Here is a 19,928-nt window from a genome sequence, read left to right as displayed (position 1 = left end):
GCATCTCATTCAGTTGATTTTTAATTTCTGCCTGATTGGATCTAAATTCTGCAGTCATGAAGTCTCGTGAGTCCTTAATGCTTTTTTCTAGAGCCACCAGTAGCTGTATAATAGTGCTTCTGAATTGGCTTTCTGACATTGAATTGTAATCCAGATTTTGTAGCTCTGTGGGAGAGAGGGCTGTTTCTGATTCTTTCTTTTGAGGTGAGGTTTTCCTTCTAGTCATTTTGCTCAGTGCGGAGTGGCCAAAAACAAGTTGTATTGGGAAAATGAGAGAAAAGAGAGAGAAGGAAAGAAAAGAGAAAAAGAAAAAAGAAAAGAAAAGAAAAAGGAAAGAAGAGAAGAAAAAGGGAAAGAAAAAGAAAGAAAGGTGAAAAAAAAAAGGGGGGTGGGGGAAGCAATCAGAAATCAAAAAGAAAAGAAAAAAGAAAAGAAAAAAAAAAACACGGGGGAGTATTTCTGTAGAGTTTAAGTCCCTTGACTTCCCCTGGAACTGGTCCGTCCAGCTGGTCTTCTGGGGGAGGGGCCTGCTGTGCTGATTTTCAGGTGTTAGCACTTGGGGGAGCTGCTCTGCCCCGGCCTGCTGCAGGGCTCAGCGGGGGTTGTTTACCCCGTGAGGTCTCAGGAGGATCAGCCGCAGTTGCTATGGCAACTCTGGAAGCCTGGATTCAGCCTCCGCAGGAACTACGGGGCTCGGGGCTCTCGGCAGGGCCTGGAGGCTCCGGGGCGGGGCCGCTGATCTGCTCAGCTCGGGGCAGGAGCGTCCTTGCTGTCCTGGGCCCTCCCGGCCTCTGCCTGTCCCGGGGGGAGGCCGGATCCTGGGCTGTGTCCCGGCGCCCTGTGCTCCCGGGCCTGTGTTGTTGGATTTGCGCTCCCGCCCCGCAGCTCCCTCCCTGGAGCCGCTCCCGCTCCCGAGCTCCTCCGAACTGCTCCGGTGCGTGCTGCAGCCCTTAGGGAGCTCGGCGCACTCTCCTGCGCTCGCAGGTGTCTGTTAGTGTCCCCGGGAGCCCGAGGGCATCCCTGCCCTCCTGGGTCCTGCTCCAACTCCCTGCGAGCCCCTTGCCGCCCGCCCGGGAAGGTTGGTGCAGCTCCTGCTCCTCCGGGACGGGGCTTTCCTGTCCTGGGGACACTCGCCCCGGCCTCAGCCCGGCTCCTCGCGGGGCCCCTCCCCCTCGGAGGCCTTTTGTTTCTTTATTTCTTTTTCCCCGTCTTCCTACCTTGATAGAAGCGTGAACTCCTCTCACTGTAGCATTCCAGCTGGTCTCTCTTTAAATCTCAGGCCGAATTCGTAGATTTTCAGGATGGTTTGAAGGTTATCTAGGTAATTTGTTGGGGACAGGTGATTTGGGGACCCTACTCCTCCGCCATCTTGCCCCTCCTCTTCATCAGTTATTTTAAAAATGTTCTTTTGTGTGGCATTCTGTGTTTGCAGAATTGTATAGCTGAACCTTTTGAACAGTAGCTCCAACATTTGGGAAGAAAATATGTAATTTAAAATATGTATTAAAATTCCATAGTTTCTGGAATCCAGCTGAAATTAAATTCTAATTTCACCATTTGAGAAGTTGCTTGACTAGGAAAATTACATATCCTATCAGTAAAATTAGGGCTAATAGTAGTACCACTTTATAGGTGTGTTTGAAAAATCAGGTGAAATTGTGCCTGTAAAGGCCAGGCACATCCTAACAAATGATGCTTTTATTATTGTTTCTTAGTTACATTTCTTTTGGATTTATAACATCTTTAGCAACTCATTCTCCAAGATTTTAAAATTACATTATTTTTGTTTTGATGACACTTAAAATTTTGAGATATTCTTTGAGACTAGTTCAAGAGTGTCCAGAGTTTTATGAAAGGCTTCTCAAGAGAATGAATACATCAGCACCATTAAGGGATTTTCCTGAAAGATAGTTGTCTCATTGGCAGAACTTTCACACTCCTCTGTGATCAAAGAAAAGGAAAGAAAACAAAATTTCCAAAGACATTGTATGACTGCTTTCTTCATTGCATGAGATTTCTAGGCAAACTAAACAACCAAAAAGATTTTTTTCTTTACTTGAGGCTCTAATCTAAATTACCAGATGGATTTTTTTTTTGGTGTGTATTTAGTTTGCTACAAATGTAAGAAAAAGATTTTAGAAATATTTTGATTGAAATTATGAAAGCAACATGTGTGAAAATAACTGTTTTATATCTTAATTCTGTGCTTCTTATCTAGGTGAGATTAGTAATGATCCTATAACATTTAACACAAATTTAATGGGTTACCCAGACCGACCTGGATGGCTTCGATATATCCAAAGGACTCCGTATAGCGATGGAGTCCTATATGGGTCTCCAACAGCTGAAAATGTGGGGAAACCAACAATAATTGAGGTAATTTAATTATAACAAAGTTGTATTATGGAATTTTTTTGTATTTTGAGTTTCAAATGTTGAAATTAAAATTTATGACAGTGGTTTTCAGTATTTTATACATAGAAACACATTAGATAGCATTTGGAAATGAACCATTCCTTTTTGCTCATTTACAAAGGTCTTTATTTCTGTTTTTATATATAAAAAGGAGCAGTCTAAGTTAGTGTAAAAAAATTAAAAGACATTTAAAAGAAGTAGATTACTATAGTATGAATTCTATTTAAGAAAATAAATATAAACTGGAAACACTTATTTGCTTTATATATTAATTTCAAATTTTCATGTTCTTTGAAATATAGTCTTTAAACAGATACCTGATGAGCCCCTACCATGTGCTAAGTATTATGATAACTGCTTGTGGTAGAAAAATGAATAAGAGGTGAGTCCTGTTGTGTCTTCTGGTCCAGGCATTGAAGCACTGGAATGGAAATCCATTGTTAGTCAACATCATCATAACAATTCTAATCAGAAGGTACTGTTAATACAGAGTTGTAAAAGGGTAAATAGGAATTCACTTCACAAGTAGAAGGAAGGCTATCTTAGAAGAAATACCACATTAGAATCTTGGAGGTATAAAAAAACCCAAAACACATGATGTTAGAGAACTCTAATTGGGGCTAGAAGGCAGGACATACCCCAGAGGGCAAATGATGGAAACAGAGGTGTTGATGTTGGTAGGGGTAGATCTTTGAGGGCTCCATAAACCATGCTGATAGGTTTAGCTTTTATTCTGAAAGACATAGGTGGTATTCGAATTCATCAGATTTTCAGCAGTATCTAACATCATACCTGGAAGGTATTAGAAATTAAAACAATAGCAATAACAATACTGACATTGAAACTTTAATGGGAATTAATACGTTTTAAAAAAATAAATGGATATAAAATCTAGAAGTGTTTCCCAGTCCATTATACCCAACAAAATCAGAATTATGATGGCGATTAATGGCAAGACAGTCCTATTACGGTTTTATGCCTTGATTCCTATAGGATTCTAGATTTTAGACTCTAATTTAACTTACCAATTCCACAAAGTTTAGTAGTAGTGACCAGGACAACAGCATAGGAACTACTAATGGAATTTCCAGGAGCTTATATAGGTCCTGAGTGGTATATTTTCTATGTGGTATAAACTCTGTGGGGGTTACATGCTTTGAATTTTTCTCCAAAGTTTTAATCAGCCATAGACTTTTATATGAGCTTCCAGTGTTGGTCAAGAGAAGGTGTTTTTTCTTTTGAATTGAAGTTTAAGTTCAATTTCTTTTAATTGAAGTTTAAGTTATTAACATTACTTTTCAATGATTTCTATCAATAAATCTGCTTTCTTAAGACAATGTAGATAAAAGATATGGAAATATATAGATATAGAAATAGAATATATAGATATGTATATCTACATAGATATAGAAATATGTATACATATAAGAAGAAATAAGGTTATTTTGTCTTATCAAAATAATTTTAAAAACTATTCAGTAAAGTTATATAGGTTATTTACCCAAAATAATAGCAAATGTCATTTTTTTTAAATAAGTATTTTTTTTTAGTTTATTTATTCAGAGAGAGAGAGAGAGAGACTGAGAGGCAGAGACACAGGCAGAGGGAGAAGCGGGCTCCATCCAGGGAGCCTGCCGCGGGACTCAATCCTGGGTCTCCAGGATCAGACCCCGGGCTGCAGGCGGCGCTAAACCACTGCGCCACCGGGGGTGCCCGCAAATGTCATTTTTTAACTGGAAAAACATTAGAGGAATTCTGTTTAAATTGAAGAACAGGGACGCCTGTGGCTGAGCGATTGAGCGTCTGCCTTTGGCTCCGGGTGTGATCCCGGAGTCCCAGGATCGAGTCCCATATTGGGCTTCTTGCATGGAGCCTGCTTCTCCCTCTGCCTATGTCTCTGCCTCTCTCTCTCTGTGTGTCTCTCATGGATAAATAAATAAAATCTTTTAAAAAATTGAAGAACAAAGCAGGAATGAACCCTCTACCCCATCTATTACAGAATATATTAGAAATCTTAGCTAGTGCAATAAAGAAAAAAAAAACCATAATCTGTAAGTATTTAAGGGAAGAAATAGAATTGTCAATGCTATAAAGAGTCTTTAGACTATTAAAATTTTAGGAAAGCCTAGCAGGAAGCTATAGGATCAATATGAAAAACTTGGTTTTATTTCTATACATGAAAAATAAGTATTGAGAAAATAAATGTTTTAAAAAGATACCATTTTTAATAACAACAAAATTTATAAGGTACTTAGAATAGATCTATCAGAAGGTATGCAAAGTTTGTATGGAGAAAGTTATAAAACTTAATACTAAGATTATATAAATGGAAAGGTAGTCCATTCAGGGATAGGAATACTTGTATTCATGAAGGCATCACTTTCCCCCAATTAATCTATAGCTTCAATGCAATTCCAGTAAAAATTACAGTTGGTTTTTTCATGAAACCAGTGTCAACTAATTCTAAAATCTGTGAAGATGGTAAATGGGAAAAAAAAAGATGATAAATGGCAAGAACAATCAAGATACTCCTAAAGAAGAAAAAGAGGAGGGAAAGGTTTCTTTCCTTTCCAGACATCAAAATTTATTATAAGCCTATAGTAATTTCACAAAGATGTATAGATACAGAGATAGACAAATTAACCAATTAATAGAATAGAGAGCCCAGAAACAGATCCATCTGGAACAATGATGTATGTCAGAAGAGATGGTGCCGCAAATGATCGGGGAAAAGGATGTCTATTGAATGGTGCTCAGAGAATTGGTTAGCCATATGACAAACACAAAATTAGATTCTTACTTCATAGGAAATATAAAACTCAAGTCTAGATAGTTTAAGGATTTAAATGTGAAAAGCAAAATATTAAACTATTATATGAAAATGTTGAAGAATATTTTTCTGAGTTTGGAGTAGGGAAGCTTTTCCTACATATTTTTTACTTAAGAAAAGATTGAGAAATTTTACTACGCTAAACTTGTCACCTAAACTTGTCAAAATAAACCATTAAAAAATAGACAACCCACAAACTGGTAGAAGGTATTTTAAAAATATATAGCTTACTATTGATATGTATCTAAAATATAAGAGTGGACTCCTATAATAAGACATGAAAATAAGAAATAAGACATGAATAGACATCTCACTAAAGAGAAGATATAAATGACAATTATGTAAAAAAAAAAAACTTACTCTCATCAGTATTGAAAAATGTTCAGATTAAGACCACAACGAGAAGTCTACTCTTGGTAAAAGTCATTGAGGATGGATATGGGGATTGGATAAGTCCTTTGGAAAACAGTATTGAATATTTCACATAGCTGAGTGCCACTACCCTATGATCCAGCAGTCCCACTTCTAGGCATTTACCCAAAAGAAACACTTGCAAATGTCCACTGGAGGCATGGATAATCATGCTTATTGAACGATGTTTGTATAGCAAAACACTGGAAATCCACAGAGCAATGGAGACCCACAAGTATATCAGGAAGAGAATATATACAAAAGTTCATCAGCAGAATACATAAATAAATTTTGGAGTTTTTACATAATGAATTACAAAAAATATTTAGTAGACTTGACACACAATGTTGCATAGTTTCAGGTGTACAACACAGTGATTTGACAACTCTAGTTATGCTATACTCACCACAAGTGAAGTACCATCTGCCACCCTACCACTCTTTTACAGTATCACCGAATGTTTACAGCAACAATGAACATCAGCTTGCTCAGCAACATAGATAAATGTTTTAAGCATAATGTTGAATTAAAAAAACAAATCCCAAAAGGCTACATGGAGTTCAACATTTTTATAGAGCTCAAAAACAGGCAAACTAAATAACATATTTTAAGCATACATGCATTTATAATAAGACTATGTTTAAAATAAAAGGGATGATAAAATTCAAAATGTCTACTTCTGGTTGGAGAGAGGGATAGGAGAGAAATACGTGTGTCAAGCTAAGATTCTCAGGTTCCTTATGTTCTGATACTATACTACTAACATAATGTTATGAATATGTCAAATAGTATGCTAAAAAGGTAATGGTGAAAATTTGGCATACTTTTCATTTAACACAAGTAGTGATTTATCTATAAATAACTTCTTTATTCACATATAGTAACATTTACAGTATGTAAAAATATTCTATTAATATAGTCAGAGTTTTGCATATTTTCAACTCATATTTAATCATATAAACCCATGGATTAATTTATTTAGCAGATATTTATTAAGCATCTAAAATAGATCAGCCACTTTTCTAGAAATAGGGGATCAAAAAAGTATACACACATGATACCTCTCTGCTGTAAAGGGTCTCACATTCTCATAAGTAAAATTGAATTGAGAATGTTACTGTATTTAAATATCTCCTTAGAAGTGATAGAAGGACTGCGTTCTGTTGTAGCTGTTAAAATTAAACATTAAATATAAATTCAGATAATAAAATTCTCTTCTCATTTATGAAACCTACTTCACTCTTTTTGGTAGCCTGTGACTTTAAAAGATATTAGAATTTATGAAATTTATAGTAAGGAAATTTGTGATAATTATGAGAAGGCTAGCCATAAAAATCTTGTCACTGACTTGAAAATGTCTAACATTTCTGAGTTTTAGCTGTGAGATATTCTAACAAATAGTAGAAAATTGATACTTTTTTCTTTCCAGTGAGAATATGATTAAGTTTTTTGCAGGGCAAACCTTTGAAATCATGAAGATTCTCAAGTCTTTTTTGCATCTTTTCAGTTACTTCCTTGTGAACAATAGTTCCTAATTTATTTTAATGACTAGTCTTAATTTTAGTGTCCTGCATGAACCTCGTTGATTATGTGTCCCAACAGATAGCAACAAGGAAGTCATTAAATCCAACAGAAATTCAACAGATTGGGGACAGAGAAATCTTTTTAACTTTGTGCAGTAGTATGCTTTTCAGAATATGTACTTTGAAATATTTAAAGGGTTGGACTTAGGTATTCCAAAATTCTGGTGTTTTCTTTCACTCTCAAATACTATTTCTGATAAGTGTGATTTCTTTCATTTCAAGCTCATATACGATGCTGTAAAAATCCTTGGTATTTATTTTTACATAGGCACAATTATTATTTTTAGTTTGAGTCAGTTTGGTCCTGCTCTCTTTTATCTCGCTGCCCACTCCAGCTGCAGTCACTACCAGGAGGCTGGTGCTGGGATGCTAAGACTATTACACAATCATTTGTTGTTTTTAAGGTACTGTAGACCTGTCTGAGTGATTTAATATCTGTTATAAAGTTAATTATTCCTTAATTTTTGAAGCCATAGCCTGTTGTTGGCCTTTGCTTTGTTTGTTGTTTGCAGTGGCTGTTTCTGAGTTGACTTTGATGTAAGTTCTTTGGCTCTGCAAATGTTTACTAATATTTGACTCTACAAAGGGATTGATATGTGTTTTTGGGCATGTGCCATGAGCCTTATAGACTATGATCCTTACTGCTCTACTCCCATCGTGAGATATGATTTCTAAGAGGTTATTCATGCATATTTTGACTGGTTGGAGTGCAGTTTAGTACTGAATACAAGCAACACAAAAGACGTGCTTTTTTTTTAAGTGTACTTTTTAGTGTAATCCTCAAGCTCCATTTAAAAGTACAAAAATATATTGTTTTTGTGGGGTTTTTTGAAATCTTAGAATGGCAGTGGTAAGTAATTTCTAATGGTTAATCCATTTACTAATGATGCATCTGCATTGCTGCTAGCACTTAACGGTCTTCTGTAAAAGGGCCTTTCTGATTTTAACTTTTTGTTTTAGCATGTTAAATAGACTTGCCTAATTATTTATTTTCCCATAACATTGCTAAAAGCTCTGAGTTGTTCTTGCCCGGAGAAGGCACATTTTGTAAGTACATAAATAATGAAAATGGAAAGAACGACAATTTGTTTTCATTTTGTCCTTAATGAATTTTGTTTCCCAAATAACATTTCACTTCTTTAATATGATTTTCTTTTTCTAATAGATAACTGCCTACAATAGGCGTACCTTTGAGACTGCAAGGCATAATTTGGTAATTAATATAATGTCAGCAGAAGGTACGTATGGAAGATATGTTGCTGATTCTTTTCTTATATACAAAAGTATTTCATTATGGTTTATGTATCTATGCAAAATATAGTCGAGGATTTTCAGGGACCACATACCTAATATAACTAACAAAATGGTAAAGTATAGAAAAGAAAGCTAAACAACCTTTAATTGGTTATAAAATATCATGATGGGTGATGGTGCTGAAAAGCTCAGAATAGAGACCCAAGCACATAGGCCACTTATCTCTGCAGGCCTTGGTTTCATCATCTATAAAATGAGACCAAGACTAGCATTTCTCTCCCAAGTCTGGGGTAAGGAAGGAATCCATGAGTTAAGAATTGAAATGTGCTTAACACAGGGCTGAGTGCAGGATACAAGATCAGTAATTAGTAGCTAGTTTTATTATTTTACTTTAAAACTGATCACATGTGAAGACAGAGTTGTTGATGGAAATAAACTGGAATTTGGGTCACAGACTCCTTCCTAAATAGCTAATTATTCATTTCTAGAGTCTATTAGTAATTTGGATTTACATATACTCAAATTGTAAGTGATTCTCAAGGATTTGGAAGTTTAGGGATAGGGGAATATTCCAAGAATTGTTATTTCAAATATTCTGTCCTATTTTGGAGTTTTATTGGGAAAAGTACATACTGCTAAAAACTTTGTAGTTAAAATTTATGTATCATGGGATACCCCCCTCTATACTAGATATCATTATGAGGGTAACAGAAGAACGGACACAGCATTTTTATCCCAAAATTATTAAAACAATTATGTGTCCTAAATAGAGAATTTATAGTTCTATTTGTGAGTACAATTAAATGAGCAAATGCAAAGCATTTTTTAGGACCTACTAATTTGGAATTCATGGTAATTCAGTAAAGGTTGAGTTAAAAAATTGCCTTTATATTTTATGGAAGGAAGTAATTTATATAGAATTGATACTGCAGAACATAAATTGGGAGATTGCATAGAGATTTGAATCCCTTTACATAAGTTTTTTCCCCCGGTTTCGGCAGTATCAGATGCAGACAACAAATGTGCTAGTTTAAAATTTAAAGTGACTTTCATATATGGAAAGCAAGTCCAAATGCTAGTTCTGTGGGCCTGGGCAGAAGATTCCCTGTCCTTTTCTCCTTCCCATGGTCTTTAGATAGGTATTCCTGCTTGGAACAGGAAGACTTTTATCCCCAACTTCACTTGTTACTGGATGCTTGCACCCAGTCTAAAGTTACTCCTGTAAAATTGGAATGCGATTAATGATCAGAATAATCACAAAATTCCCTTTCTCCTCAGGAATTCACCAGTGTAGTAGTATGGTTACATTATACTGTGCTTGGACCACTAACCTTACCATAATGCCCTCAGGGGGGCTCCCCATTCTTAGGTACAGGAGTCCTTACAGACTGAGAGACAGCCTCAAGTCTGGTCTCAGTACTGGTAGATACAGAATATACTGACATCCTAATAGGTGTTTGATGCGCAGGCACCAATGTTCAAGCAGATACAAATGGAAGACTATTAGACATCTATAGGATTGAAAGTTGGCTTTACGGGCTATTTATCTAAATCAGGGATTTTGAAGATGTATTGGTGAGGTAGGAACACTGGACAGGTTTTGGAAGCCTCCATTTTTATTTCAGGCAGAGCTGCCCTGCTGCCTTTTACATATGAAAACCAGTGAACCAGAGAGCATGCATTTATCCTTGCTGGTCTAGACAGCATAAATATGGGCAGTAGGATGGACATCTTTGAGCAGGGCCTACACATGCGCCATTTCTCCCAGATGAGATTAGGAAAAGAAATAGCAGAAGTTGCATATCAGGATAATCATGCTCAATCTGACTCCCTGCCCAACTGTCTCCTGCTCTGAGAGACCTAATGGGAAATTAGTCATGTAGAATCACAGAGCATGGAGCTCAAGGAGAGTACATAGAGTGATTCTCTAAATTGGGTTTCGTGTCTCAGAGGCCTGCCACCAATCTGTTGGCCTACTGTTCCCTTGGCCTCTGTGATGTCCAAATATAGCAGGCATGGGATTTCCCCAAAGTTAGAAAGCTCCTATGACTCATCTTTGGAAGGTCTGGCAGTAGCGCTTGGCTCTGTAGACAGCAGGCAGCTGCATGGCCCAGAGCCTCTAAGGGTGTGGCGGCAGCGGGTCTCAGAAAGGAGCCACGAAGCAGGGTCACATGGATTAGGAAAAACCAAGTAACAGTTCTCCAAAAAGGAGCACTGAAAACAAGAAAAATGTTTTGCATGCTTTTTTAGAAAAGTGGATATAAAAACACTGAGTGAAATTAATGGATGATAGACTTCTAGCACACTCATAACTATATTTGGTATTATTTGTAAATATTATTTATTGCCAAGAAACTGTTCTTCATGGCATATTTATGCATGGCTGTTTTTCAGTATGGAGAAAAATGTGGCATGATTAAGCTACTGTTTAGCTATATAAAACAGGAAATGTATCTGCATAAAACAGGAAACTTATCTACATAAAATAGAATAAATATATCATATTTTAGAAGACTGCAGATGAGCTATACATCAAACAAATCTAACAAAATCACAAGCAGAATAAATGGCAGTGTAGAAGATGAATGAAGAACCTTCTGTGATTAGAGCCATGAAAAACTCAATCTTTAGGAAGAGATACCACACTGTAGAAAATTCTAAAGCCTGAACATCTTCCCTGACTTCACCTCTGGCATCAAGTGTCCTTTAGTATTAAAGAACCTTCATAAGAAATGAGATCATCAAGATTTCAGTTACTTATTGTGTAGTTTTTAGTTTTTACTTAATTGTTGAATAACAATATAATACTTTACAGATATATGAGTTTTAATGAAATAAATCAGAGGATAAATGAAGTATAATTACTGCTGAGGGCTTTAAATGTGTGTATAGTCAGAAACAATTTCTTTTCCTCTTAAAGGAAGAATTTCAGTACACAACTTATTTATATTATTTATAGTAATTGCTTAAATTTTCATATTATTTATAGTAATTGCTTAAGTTTACTATTTTATAAGTTCTTATTCTAGGCTGGCAGCTCCACTGAGCACTTTATACACAGCTTCTATTAGGATAAAAAAAATCATCTGAGGCAAGTTCAAAGATGGTAAAATCCTGAGTTCCTCTAAAGATCAGTTTTCCCCCTCTGAATACACAGGGCAAGTACCTACTCACCCTCTGGTTTTAAGTGTTAAATGGGATAATTCACCACAATCCCTTTAGCTTGGTAAGGGATAATAAGTATTCCAAACAAGGTATCTTTTATTATTATAGAAATTTGATTAAACAAATAAAAGCTATTCTTTATCTTAATAGAACAATCAGAACGTAGGGAATGATTTTTTAAGTTCAAGAGTAACATTTGAGAAACTGAAATACAGTTGATCTTTGAACAATATAGGGGTTTGGGATGCTGACCCTTGAGCAGTTGAAAAAAAAAATATATATATATAACTTTTGGCTCCCAAAAAACTTAACTACTAATAGCTTACTGTTGACCAGAAATCTTACCAATGATAACATAAATGAGTCAATTAATACATATTTTGTATATGTGTTGTATACTGTATTCTTACAATAAAGTGAGCTAGAGAAAAGAAAATATTATTAAGAAAATCCTAAGGCAGTCCAGGTGGCTCAGCTGTTTAGCGCCACCTTGGCCCAGGGTATGATCCTGGAGACCTGGGATCGAGTCCCACGTCAGGCTCCCTGCATGAAGCCTGCTTCTCCCTCTGCCTGTGTCTCTGTGTCTCTGCCTCTCTCTCTCTCTCTCTCTCTCTGTGTGTGTCTCTCATGAATAAATAAAATCTTAAAAAAAAAAGAAAATCCTAAGATACATTTGCAGTACTGAACTAAAAAAAAAAAAAAAAACAAACCCCACCTGTAAGTGGGACCACATAGATCAAACTCGTGTTGCTCAAGGGTCAACTGCAAATTCTATTTATGTCTATTCTACTTAGTTATACTGAGAGTCTGAGTTGGATTGGTTACTTTAAAATAAATGCTAATATTAAAATTTTTGGAGGGAAATTTGATGAGTTATTGAAGAGGAAAAAAGGTAAATCTCTAACAATGTGAGATCTGGAATTTTGTGGGAAATTTAAAATCTAATTCTCTAGAATATTTAATTATGAAGTTATCAAAAGAGTAAAATTACTATGATTTTAGATTTTTTAAAAATATAATCAATATTTTAGTAGAAGTAATATTTTAACATACTCTGAAGAGATCAGTAATACCACAAATTAAAAATATGGTATTTCAAATTATACATAAACAACTCATAAGCAATTATGGATATTTTGTAATGTCTTCTCTATTTGGAAAGGTTGTTGCTCTGACTTACTTCTATGTTCAAATGGGCATAGAACTACCTAGGGGCATAGTGATTAAATAAGAGAATGTACGCGAAAAAGATCTGTCAATTTTAAAACACTATAAATACACAATATTACTCCTACCTATGTAGGGTTCTGGAAATGCTCCTTCTACCGGGTACCTTGGTAGACGAAGAGACTGGCAGGTCACTGGCAAATTGGAAGTGGATTTAGCAGGGGTTTTTTTTTTCTTTTTTGGCCAAATCGTATAATTATAAATAGCTCTGCTATCCCTTGGTTAATTACATTGTAGGTAAAATTCTGTGTCCAATGTAAGTTATGTGTTTAGATATTTCCTCCGTTATACAGAAAGCCTTTAAAGTCAATATTAGTAGTGTTCCCCAAAGCCAGGATTATGACAGAAATAAGCAATATTGAAATGTTCTTTTGTTTCTCTTTCAAAAGACTTCTTCATTAATGATATGCATACCCTTTTTCACCAAAATTAGACTTCCCGTTACCATATCAAGCAGAATTCTTCATTAAAAATATGAATGTAGAAGAAATGTTGGCCAGCGAGGTTCTTGGAGACTTTCTTGGGGCGGTGAAAAATGTGTGGCAGCCAGAGCGTCTGAACGCCATAAACATCACATCGGCCCTAGACAGGGGCGGCAGGGTTCCTCTTCCCATTAATGACATGAAGGAGGGGTAAGCAAACCTTTATCTCGTTGCCTTAAATATGCATTTTTAAATATGGTGATCTTATCAAATGTATTATAGTTGGAAGATGGCCTATTGCATTTTTTTAAATAAGAAGTAGGTGTTGTAAAGATATGAAAACCCTAGCAATTTTCTATATTGACAAAGAGGTTACGTTACTCGTTCTTTATATCTGATGTTCCAGGTCCTGTGAATTCTAATTGTAGATCAGGATCACCATCATAAATTATAGCACTAAGTCTCTTGTACCTTCCATAGAGAGGCTGATTATTTAGAGCCCTGCATTTCAAAGAAAAATTGATGCTCCAGTTATCAGCTGCAGGACACTCAGATTGCTGTAACTTTATTCTAGGAAACTATTTCTTCGCCTTTAACATTCTTTCCACCATGTGTCGGTGACGGATGGCCAGAGTGGATTTGAAACCTATTTCTAAAGCCTGGCCTTGTCACTCATCAGCTGGGTGACATCAGGCAAATACTGCACTCTCTTTTGCCTCGATTTCCTCATTTGCTCCAAGGGGAATTGTACTCTTTCTTCCCTCAGACTTGATGTAGCGTCTAAATGAGACAGTGCAATTGAGAGGGATTTGCCCACTCTCATGCCTTACAAAGTGTGACTTAGACCCTTGTAGAATTTAAGAGACACTTTTTATGCCTGGGTGAATTGAGAGGATTGAATGTCGAATCACGCTTTGATCTTTAATTTTTAACCTATAGGTTGAAGCAGATCTGCCTTAAAAAAAAAAAACCCATTCTATAAACATATGAGATAATGGAATAAATCACAGTTTATATAGCATATCCCTTTCCAATTCCTCCTTTATCCATGTACATGATAACATTTTTATATAGATGCTATCTAGAATTAACTAGAGTACCCGGATTAATAAGAATTATACTTAAGGGCAGTTTTAAAGGAGAACTTTGTTAGAAATAAGGGAAGAGATCACAAATAGACATAGATGAAGTATGAGCGTAGGCAGAAGGGGGTTAAGGGATAAGCAGTGAGCTGTGAAGTCCAACTTACAAATTTCAGAATTAAATTGTAGCTTGTATGTTACAGTAATGGGTTTTGAAGTCAGTCAAGCACACATAGAAGTGCCTTGAGAAAAAATAGTTGCTTTATCACTGGTCTATCTGTTGGTTGGTTTTCTATATGAAACCATAATTTTAGAGCTTACATTTTTTTACTTGAGAGTTTCAACATGATTCTCTTTCCCACTGGGTAATTAAAGAAGAACCATGGAAAAAGATGAACGGCGGGGGGGGGGGTCTCCCCTGAAAACATTCTCCAAGCATAAAGTCTTTTCAGTAGTTTCTTAAAGTAATATGTTCTTCAGTGATAAAACAATGACCAAAAGATGGTGGAGGAAGCAACTCAAACACCAGGCCCTGGTAGAGTTTTCCCTAGCTGGGCTTTCTTCTGGGCTCACTCTTCCCTCATCAGTAATATAGGCTCTACCCACAGAGGCCCTTTTAGAAACAACTAAATTGAACTAAACAACTCTCTAAAGCAGACTCTGACCTGAAACAGTGCTTTCCAACCATGTCTTGGCTAAGAATTGCCAGTTGAGTTTTAATAAAAAAAAAATACAGAGGGGGCGCCTGGGTGGCTCAGTCGGTTAAGCATCTGACCATTCATCTCAGCTCAGGTCTTGATCTCAGGGTAGTGATTCAAGCCCACACTGAACTCCATGCACAGCAGTTAAAAAAATTGGATGGATGGATGGACAGATAGGTTCCTGGCTTCTGCGTCCCCCTAGAGAGTCTGAATCTTTGAGGCTAGGGCTGGGCCTGAGCATGTGACTCTAAATTAAGAACAGAATTTTTGTCCTACAAGTACTTGTTAGAGAATTCAGTCATTAGCTGATCCCCCAGCACCTGCTAGAGGGTGGCATGTACTGTCAGCTATTTGAGAGAGTCAGTCCCGTGGCATTTATTTGGACCCTGTTGTCTCAGATCCCTTCCCAACTTGAAATGCTTTCCATGAGTTTTAATTTAATGTTAAGCCATAACCTTTACAAAGTATTCGTATGATAAGTCTTTTAAAATAGCATTTCTATAAATTGTAACCAATTCCAACTCCACTGCTCCAGTGTCCTATATGAGAACCAATGGAACAAGGGCATACTTGAGTATAATTCCAGAAGAAAGAATTGTCCCTGGGAATGATTTTGTATACTTTCTTTAGTTGTTATCTAATGCCATAGTAACAAAAATAATTTTTTTTTTTTACCTGTTGCCTTAAACTTAGAAATAAAATCCTGTGCTTGACTTTTGTGCCATACTTCCTTTTTGTTGATTTAGTCCTAACACTTAATTTAGTTAATAAACTTTCTGCCTCTGTACTTTCTTTTGAAAATAACAGCTAGGAATCCCTTTTTAAAAGGAAATATTAAAGAAAAGTAAAAAGGAAAAAAAAGCCAAAATAACAAAAAACAACCTAGGGTCGGACACAGCAAAGGAATTCCACCCCTTTCTTTTCTAAGATTTTCCTTAAAAATGTAGTCATGCACTCCCACCATATTAACTAAGCACCTGACAAAAGTGTTCTGCTTATTCCGCAGTAACAAAAGTCCCAGTCTGTGATAAAAAAAAAAAAAAAAAAAAAAGAGTAAAACCTCCATGAAATTATTTCCTATTGTACTCACGGTGGGCACAATCTGCTAAATGCAGATTTTTCCCTACTTGATGTATGTATGTAGATAAATACAGAGCGGATGACTAAGAGAAGCTCTCGGTAGTAGACCATCAGAGTTAATCCATGGCCCTTCCACACAGCCCAAAGCACTGTTCAATGCCAATCATCAGGAACCTACTCTGCAGCATCCCAGCCCCTCATCCCTCCTGATGCACATTTGTTCACCTCTTCAGACTCACTGACAGCTTTCAGACTTCTCCTAAATCTAACAGAAAACAATTATAAAGATTTACTTCAAAGTAAATAAGCTGCTGCAAAGGAAGCCTGAGCCTCCTGCAAAGATTTTCTTTCCTTTGCCAGACCCATAACCCCGGGCAACTGTGCTCTCTCTGGGTGTGGTCTCTGTGCTGCTTTTGCTCCTAATACTGTGCCAGAGGCTAAGGACTTATGGATGCATTTAGCCTGGGATGAAGCTAGTGGAAAGAGGAGCAGGTTCGTATTTCACTCTAGGCATGGCATAGCTGCCAACCCAGGGTAAGTGATGTGGTGTAAATGGCATCTATGAAGGGAATGATAGGGTGTGAGGATTAAGGAATATACTCACTTTTCATAAAGAGATTGTCAAACCTCCCACTATTTCCTCTGGTTACCAAAGCATGTGGATCTAGCCTCAATCAGCAACAGAGAATCTTAGTTTATTCGTTAGACAGTCTCACAAAGTGTTCCCTCTAATTAATTGTTTGCTTTCTGCCCTATAAAGGCGTCTGTGAGAAATTACACTTGAGGAAGAGAATGTGAGTCAGTGGCTGCCAAATACTGCTCTGATGCAAGGTCATGATCCTGGACCAGTCCGTAGTGTTCTGTTGAATTTGTCCCCATGTTTGGTGATTTATAAGATTGTCCTTTATTCTTAATAACATGCCTCCTACATTTTTGGTGCAAATACTCTCTTTTGTTTTTTTTTTATATTTTTTTAATTGGAGTTCAATTTACCAACATATAGCATAACACCCAGTGCTCATCCCGTCAGCACTCAGTGCCTGTCCCCCAGTCACCCAACCCCCCACCCACCTCCCCTTACACTACCTCTTGTTTGTTTCCCGGAGTTAGGAGTCTCTCATGTTCTGTCACCTTCTCTGACATTTCCCACTCATTTTCTCACAAATACCCTTTTGGAATGATGGTGATATATGGTAATATGATAGGAACTTCTCAAAAGAGCCTTTAATAATGTAAAAATTGGAAGCCCATCTAAGTCCATTTTTATAAGTATAAAAATAAACCAATACATGAAATCAATGTAACTATATGTCTAAAATCTATCCTACGTGCTACACATAGATTGACTTATTAAGTACTTTTATTGGGGAATAGTATACTAACCTTTGTGCTCTAGCGATTAAAAAAAAATATCTGTGCTCACAGTCTATTAGGGACCAGGCAAGTAGGTAGTCACAGAGAGTGTTCCTCCTTTGCTTCAGGTCCATGCCTGGAAAGGGTTCATAGAGGACGTGAAGCCTGATCTGAGTTTAGACTATGAGTACAAATTAACCTGCTCAAAAAATAACAAAAGGAGGAATTCTAGATAGAGGGGTCAGTCAGCTTGGGCAGAAGCCCTGAGGTAGGAGAAAGCCTAGTGGATTCAATAACCTACTTCATGTGGATTTAGAGAACAGGGATCCAGAAGTGATAGTTACCAAGGAGGTAAAAAACCAGACCATGTAAAGGCCTCGTATACCAGGAAAAATTGTTTAGATTTTATTCCAAAGCATTAGGGACATTTGCAGAAAATAACACATGGTTGAAAGAGTAGACTGAACCCAAATGCCTCTTTTCTGCAAGTATGAACTCAGGGTGTGAGTTCATACTTGCATTGACATGGTTTTGAATTTTTGTGCTGCACTTTCATTTTATTGTGAAAATAACAGCTTTATTGAGATGTAATTCACACACAAAACTAGAAGAGTCTGACCCTTATATGCCAGTTCCCTCTTCTGATCATTTATTCCTTCTCCAATGAAGAGGGGCAAGCAAGTAGTAGAACCAGAGTCTGGAAGTGTCCTTTGTTTTCTTTTTTATTCTGCATTAGACCTTTTATTTAGTTTAACTTATTCTTTATTTTTCATCTCACTTTTTGGCCGATTGATTGCAGATATGCACAAAACAAAGAAGTGGTGTGGGGGACAGAGGGCAGGAATCATATTGTATTTTCTAAGGGCTCAGGAGTTCCCAGGCAACATGTAACATGTGAACACATTCTTTTCTAAACTGTCTTTTATTTCCTATATACACAAAATTAAGAATAAAACACATTTGTTACTTGGACAGTTAGGTCAAATATGCAATCATTGGATCCATTTATCTGGCAGATATCTGGCTAAAAAAGGCAGAGTTTGGACTTATTTTTCTTTTTAACCTGTTACTTGGTTTTCAACATTGTATGTGTAAAGGCCACAGTGAATATGTTCTCCCTCAAGGCAAATTGAGTTGTTCAAATTGGAAGAAAAGACTCCTTCATAAGGAACAGAATCTGCCTGTGTAGATCAATTCTTAAGAGTTTGAGGTACCATGTTTTGTTAACATTGGTTGAGAGCCTTGTAGTTGGCAACACATTCCTATCTCATCTGTTTACACCTTTGAAAGTTTGAAAACATGTGGCTAAGGTCATAAAGGTAACGATCATTTTCATTTCGCTTCATAAAAATTTTAAGTTTCTTCGTGTCAGAAAGCTAACTGAAAGGAAAAGAGATTATGAAAAATGTAATTTTAGTGTGTATAACATAGAGTTGTTATTCACGGCCTCATACAAAATTATTTTTTTCTTTTGAAAGCCAACACATTGAAACTTACTGGCTCTACAAGAGAAACAATGAGTTTACATTTTTTTTTTTTTACTTACAAGACAAATCTAATATCTCCTTCTCTCACTCAAGCATGACATTTGTAGTCTCTTTACATTTTATATATTAACTCATTGATTTCCCAGTATTCTTGAAATATAGTTGACATATGGCATTGTACAAATTTAAGGTGATTTCACATATGTATATATTGCAAAACGATTACCAGAATAAGTTTAACATCTATCACCTCGTGTAGTTACAGATATTTTTATTGTTATAAAAACTCTAAGATCTACTCTTTTAGCAACTTTCGAATATATAATGGATTGTGTTTTAAAACTGGTATAATGCTTTTTATTCATTCACTTGTTCTGCACATAGGCTCCCTGAAGACAGTGAGAAAGACTGCTTCAAGAAGGACCTTTAAAAGGGGCTGTTGGCTTCACATTGGAAAGCAATGGTGATCAGAACTAGGATGTAACAGGGAGATGGAACATAGTGGACAGGTGCATGTGAGAGTTCTTTCAGGGTAAATGTCAGAGACTGCTGATAGATTGAATATGTGGAAAGAAGGACAGGAGTCAAAGATGATGGTACTTGAGCATCTGGCCATGCCAATCATTGGGAGAGAAGAACATGGAAAAGGAGAAACAGGTGGAGGTGGGGTGGGGTGACAATGAGCTCAGTTCGGAACATATTAAGTTTGTGAAGCCTATGGATCATCCAAGTAGAGATGAAAGTAATTTGGCAGTATGTGTCAACTGTCATAAAAATGTTTCTACTTCTAGGCATCTCTTTAAAGATAGTAACATTAAAAAATATGCAGAGAGATAGTCTTTGCAATATTATTTATAACATCAAAAAAAATGGAAGCAACTTACATGTCCGACTCTGAAGTAATTGTTGAATAAATCA

The 19,928-nt window shown here is 36.5% G+C and overlaps 1 protein-coding gene across 4 annotated transcripts in view; it reads left to right on the top strand.

The window, feature by feature from the left end:
* The window catches only part of SGCE (sarcoglycan epsilon), a 74,825-nt gene that overhangs the window by 33,360 nt on the left and 21,537 nt on the right, over positions 1-19,928 (top strand). For all 4 annotated transcript variants that reach the window (XM_055307630.1, XM_055307631.1, XM_055307629.1 and 1 more), the window contains 3 exons: positions 2,219-2,376; positions 8,405-8,477; positions 13,319-13,517. In XM_055307630.1, coding sequence (XP_055163605.1) covers positions 2,219-2,376; positions 8,405-8,477; positions 13,319-13,517 — 430 coding nt within the window. The remainder of the gene's footprint in view (positions 1-2,218; positions 2,377-8,404; positions 8,478-13,318; positions 13,518-19,928) is intronic.

Source organism: Nyctereutes procyonoides, unplaced genomic scaffold, assembly GCF_905146905.1.
Source record: "Nyctereutes procyonoides isolate TBG_1078 unplaced genomic scaffold, NYPRO_anot_genome, whole genome shotgun sequence".
NCBI classification, from domain to species: Eukaryota; Metazoa; Chordata; class Mammalia; order Carnivora; family Canidae; genus Nyctereutes; species Nyctereutes procyonoides.
Note: the sequence above shows the minus strand (reverse complement) of the source record. Positions and strands in the feature narration are given on the sequence as shown.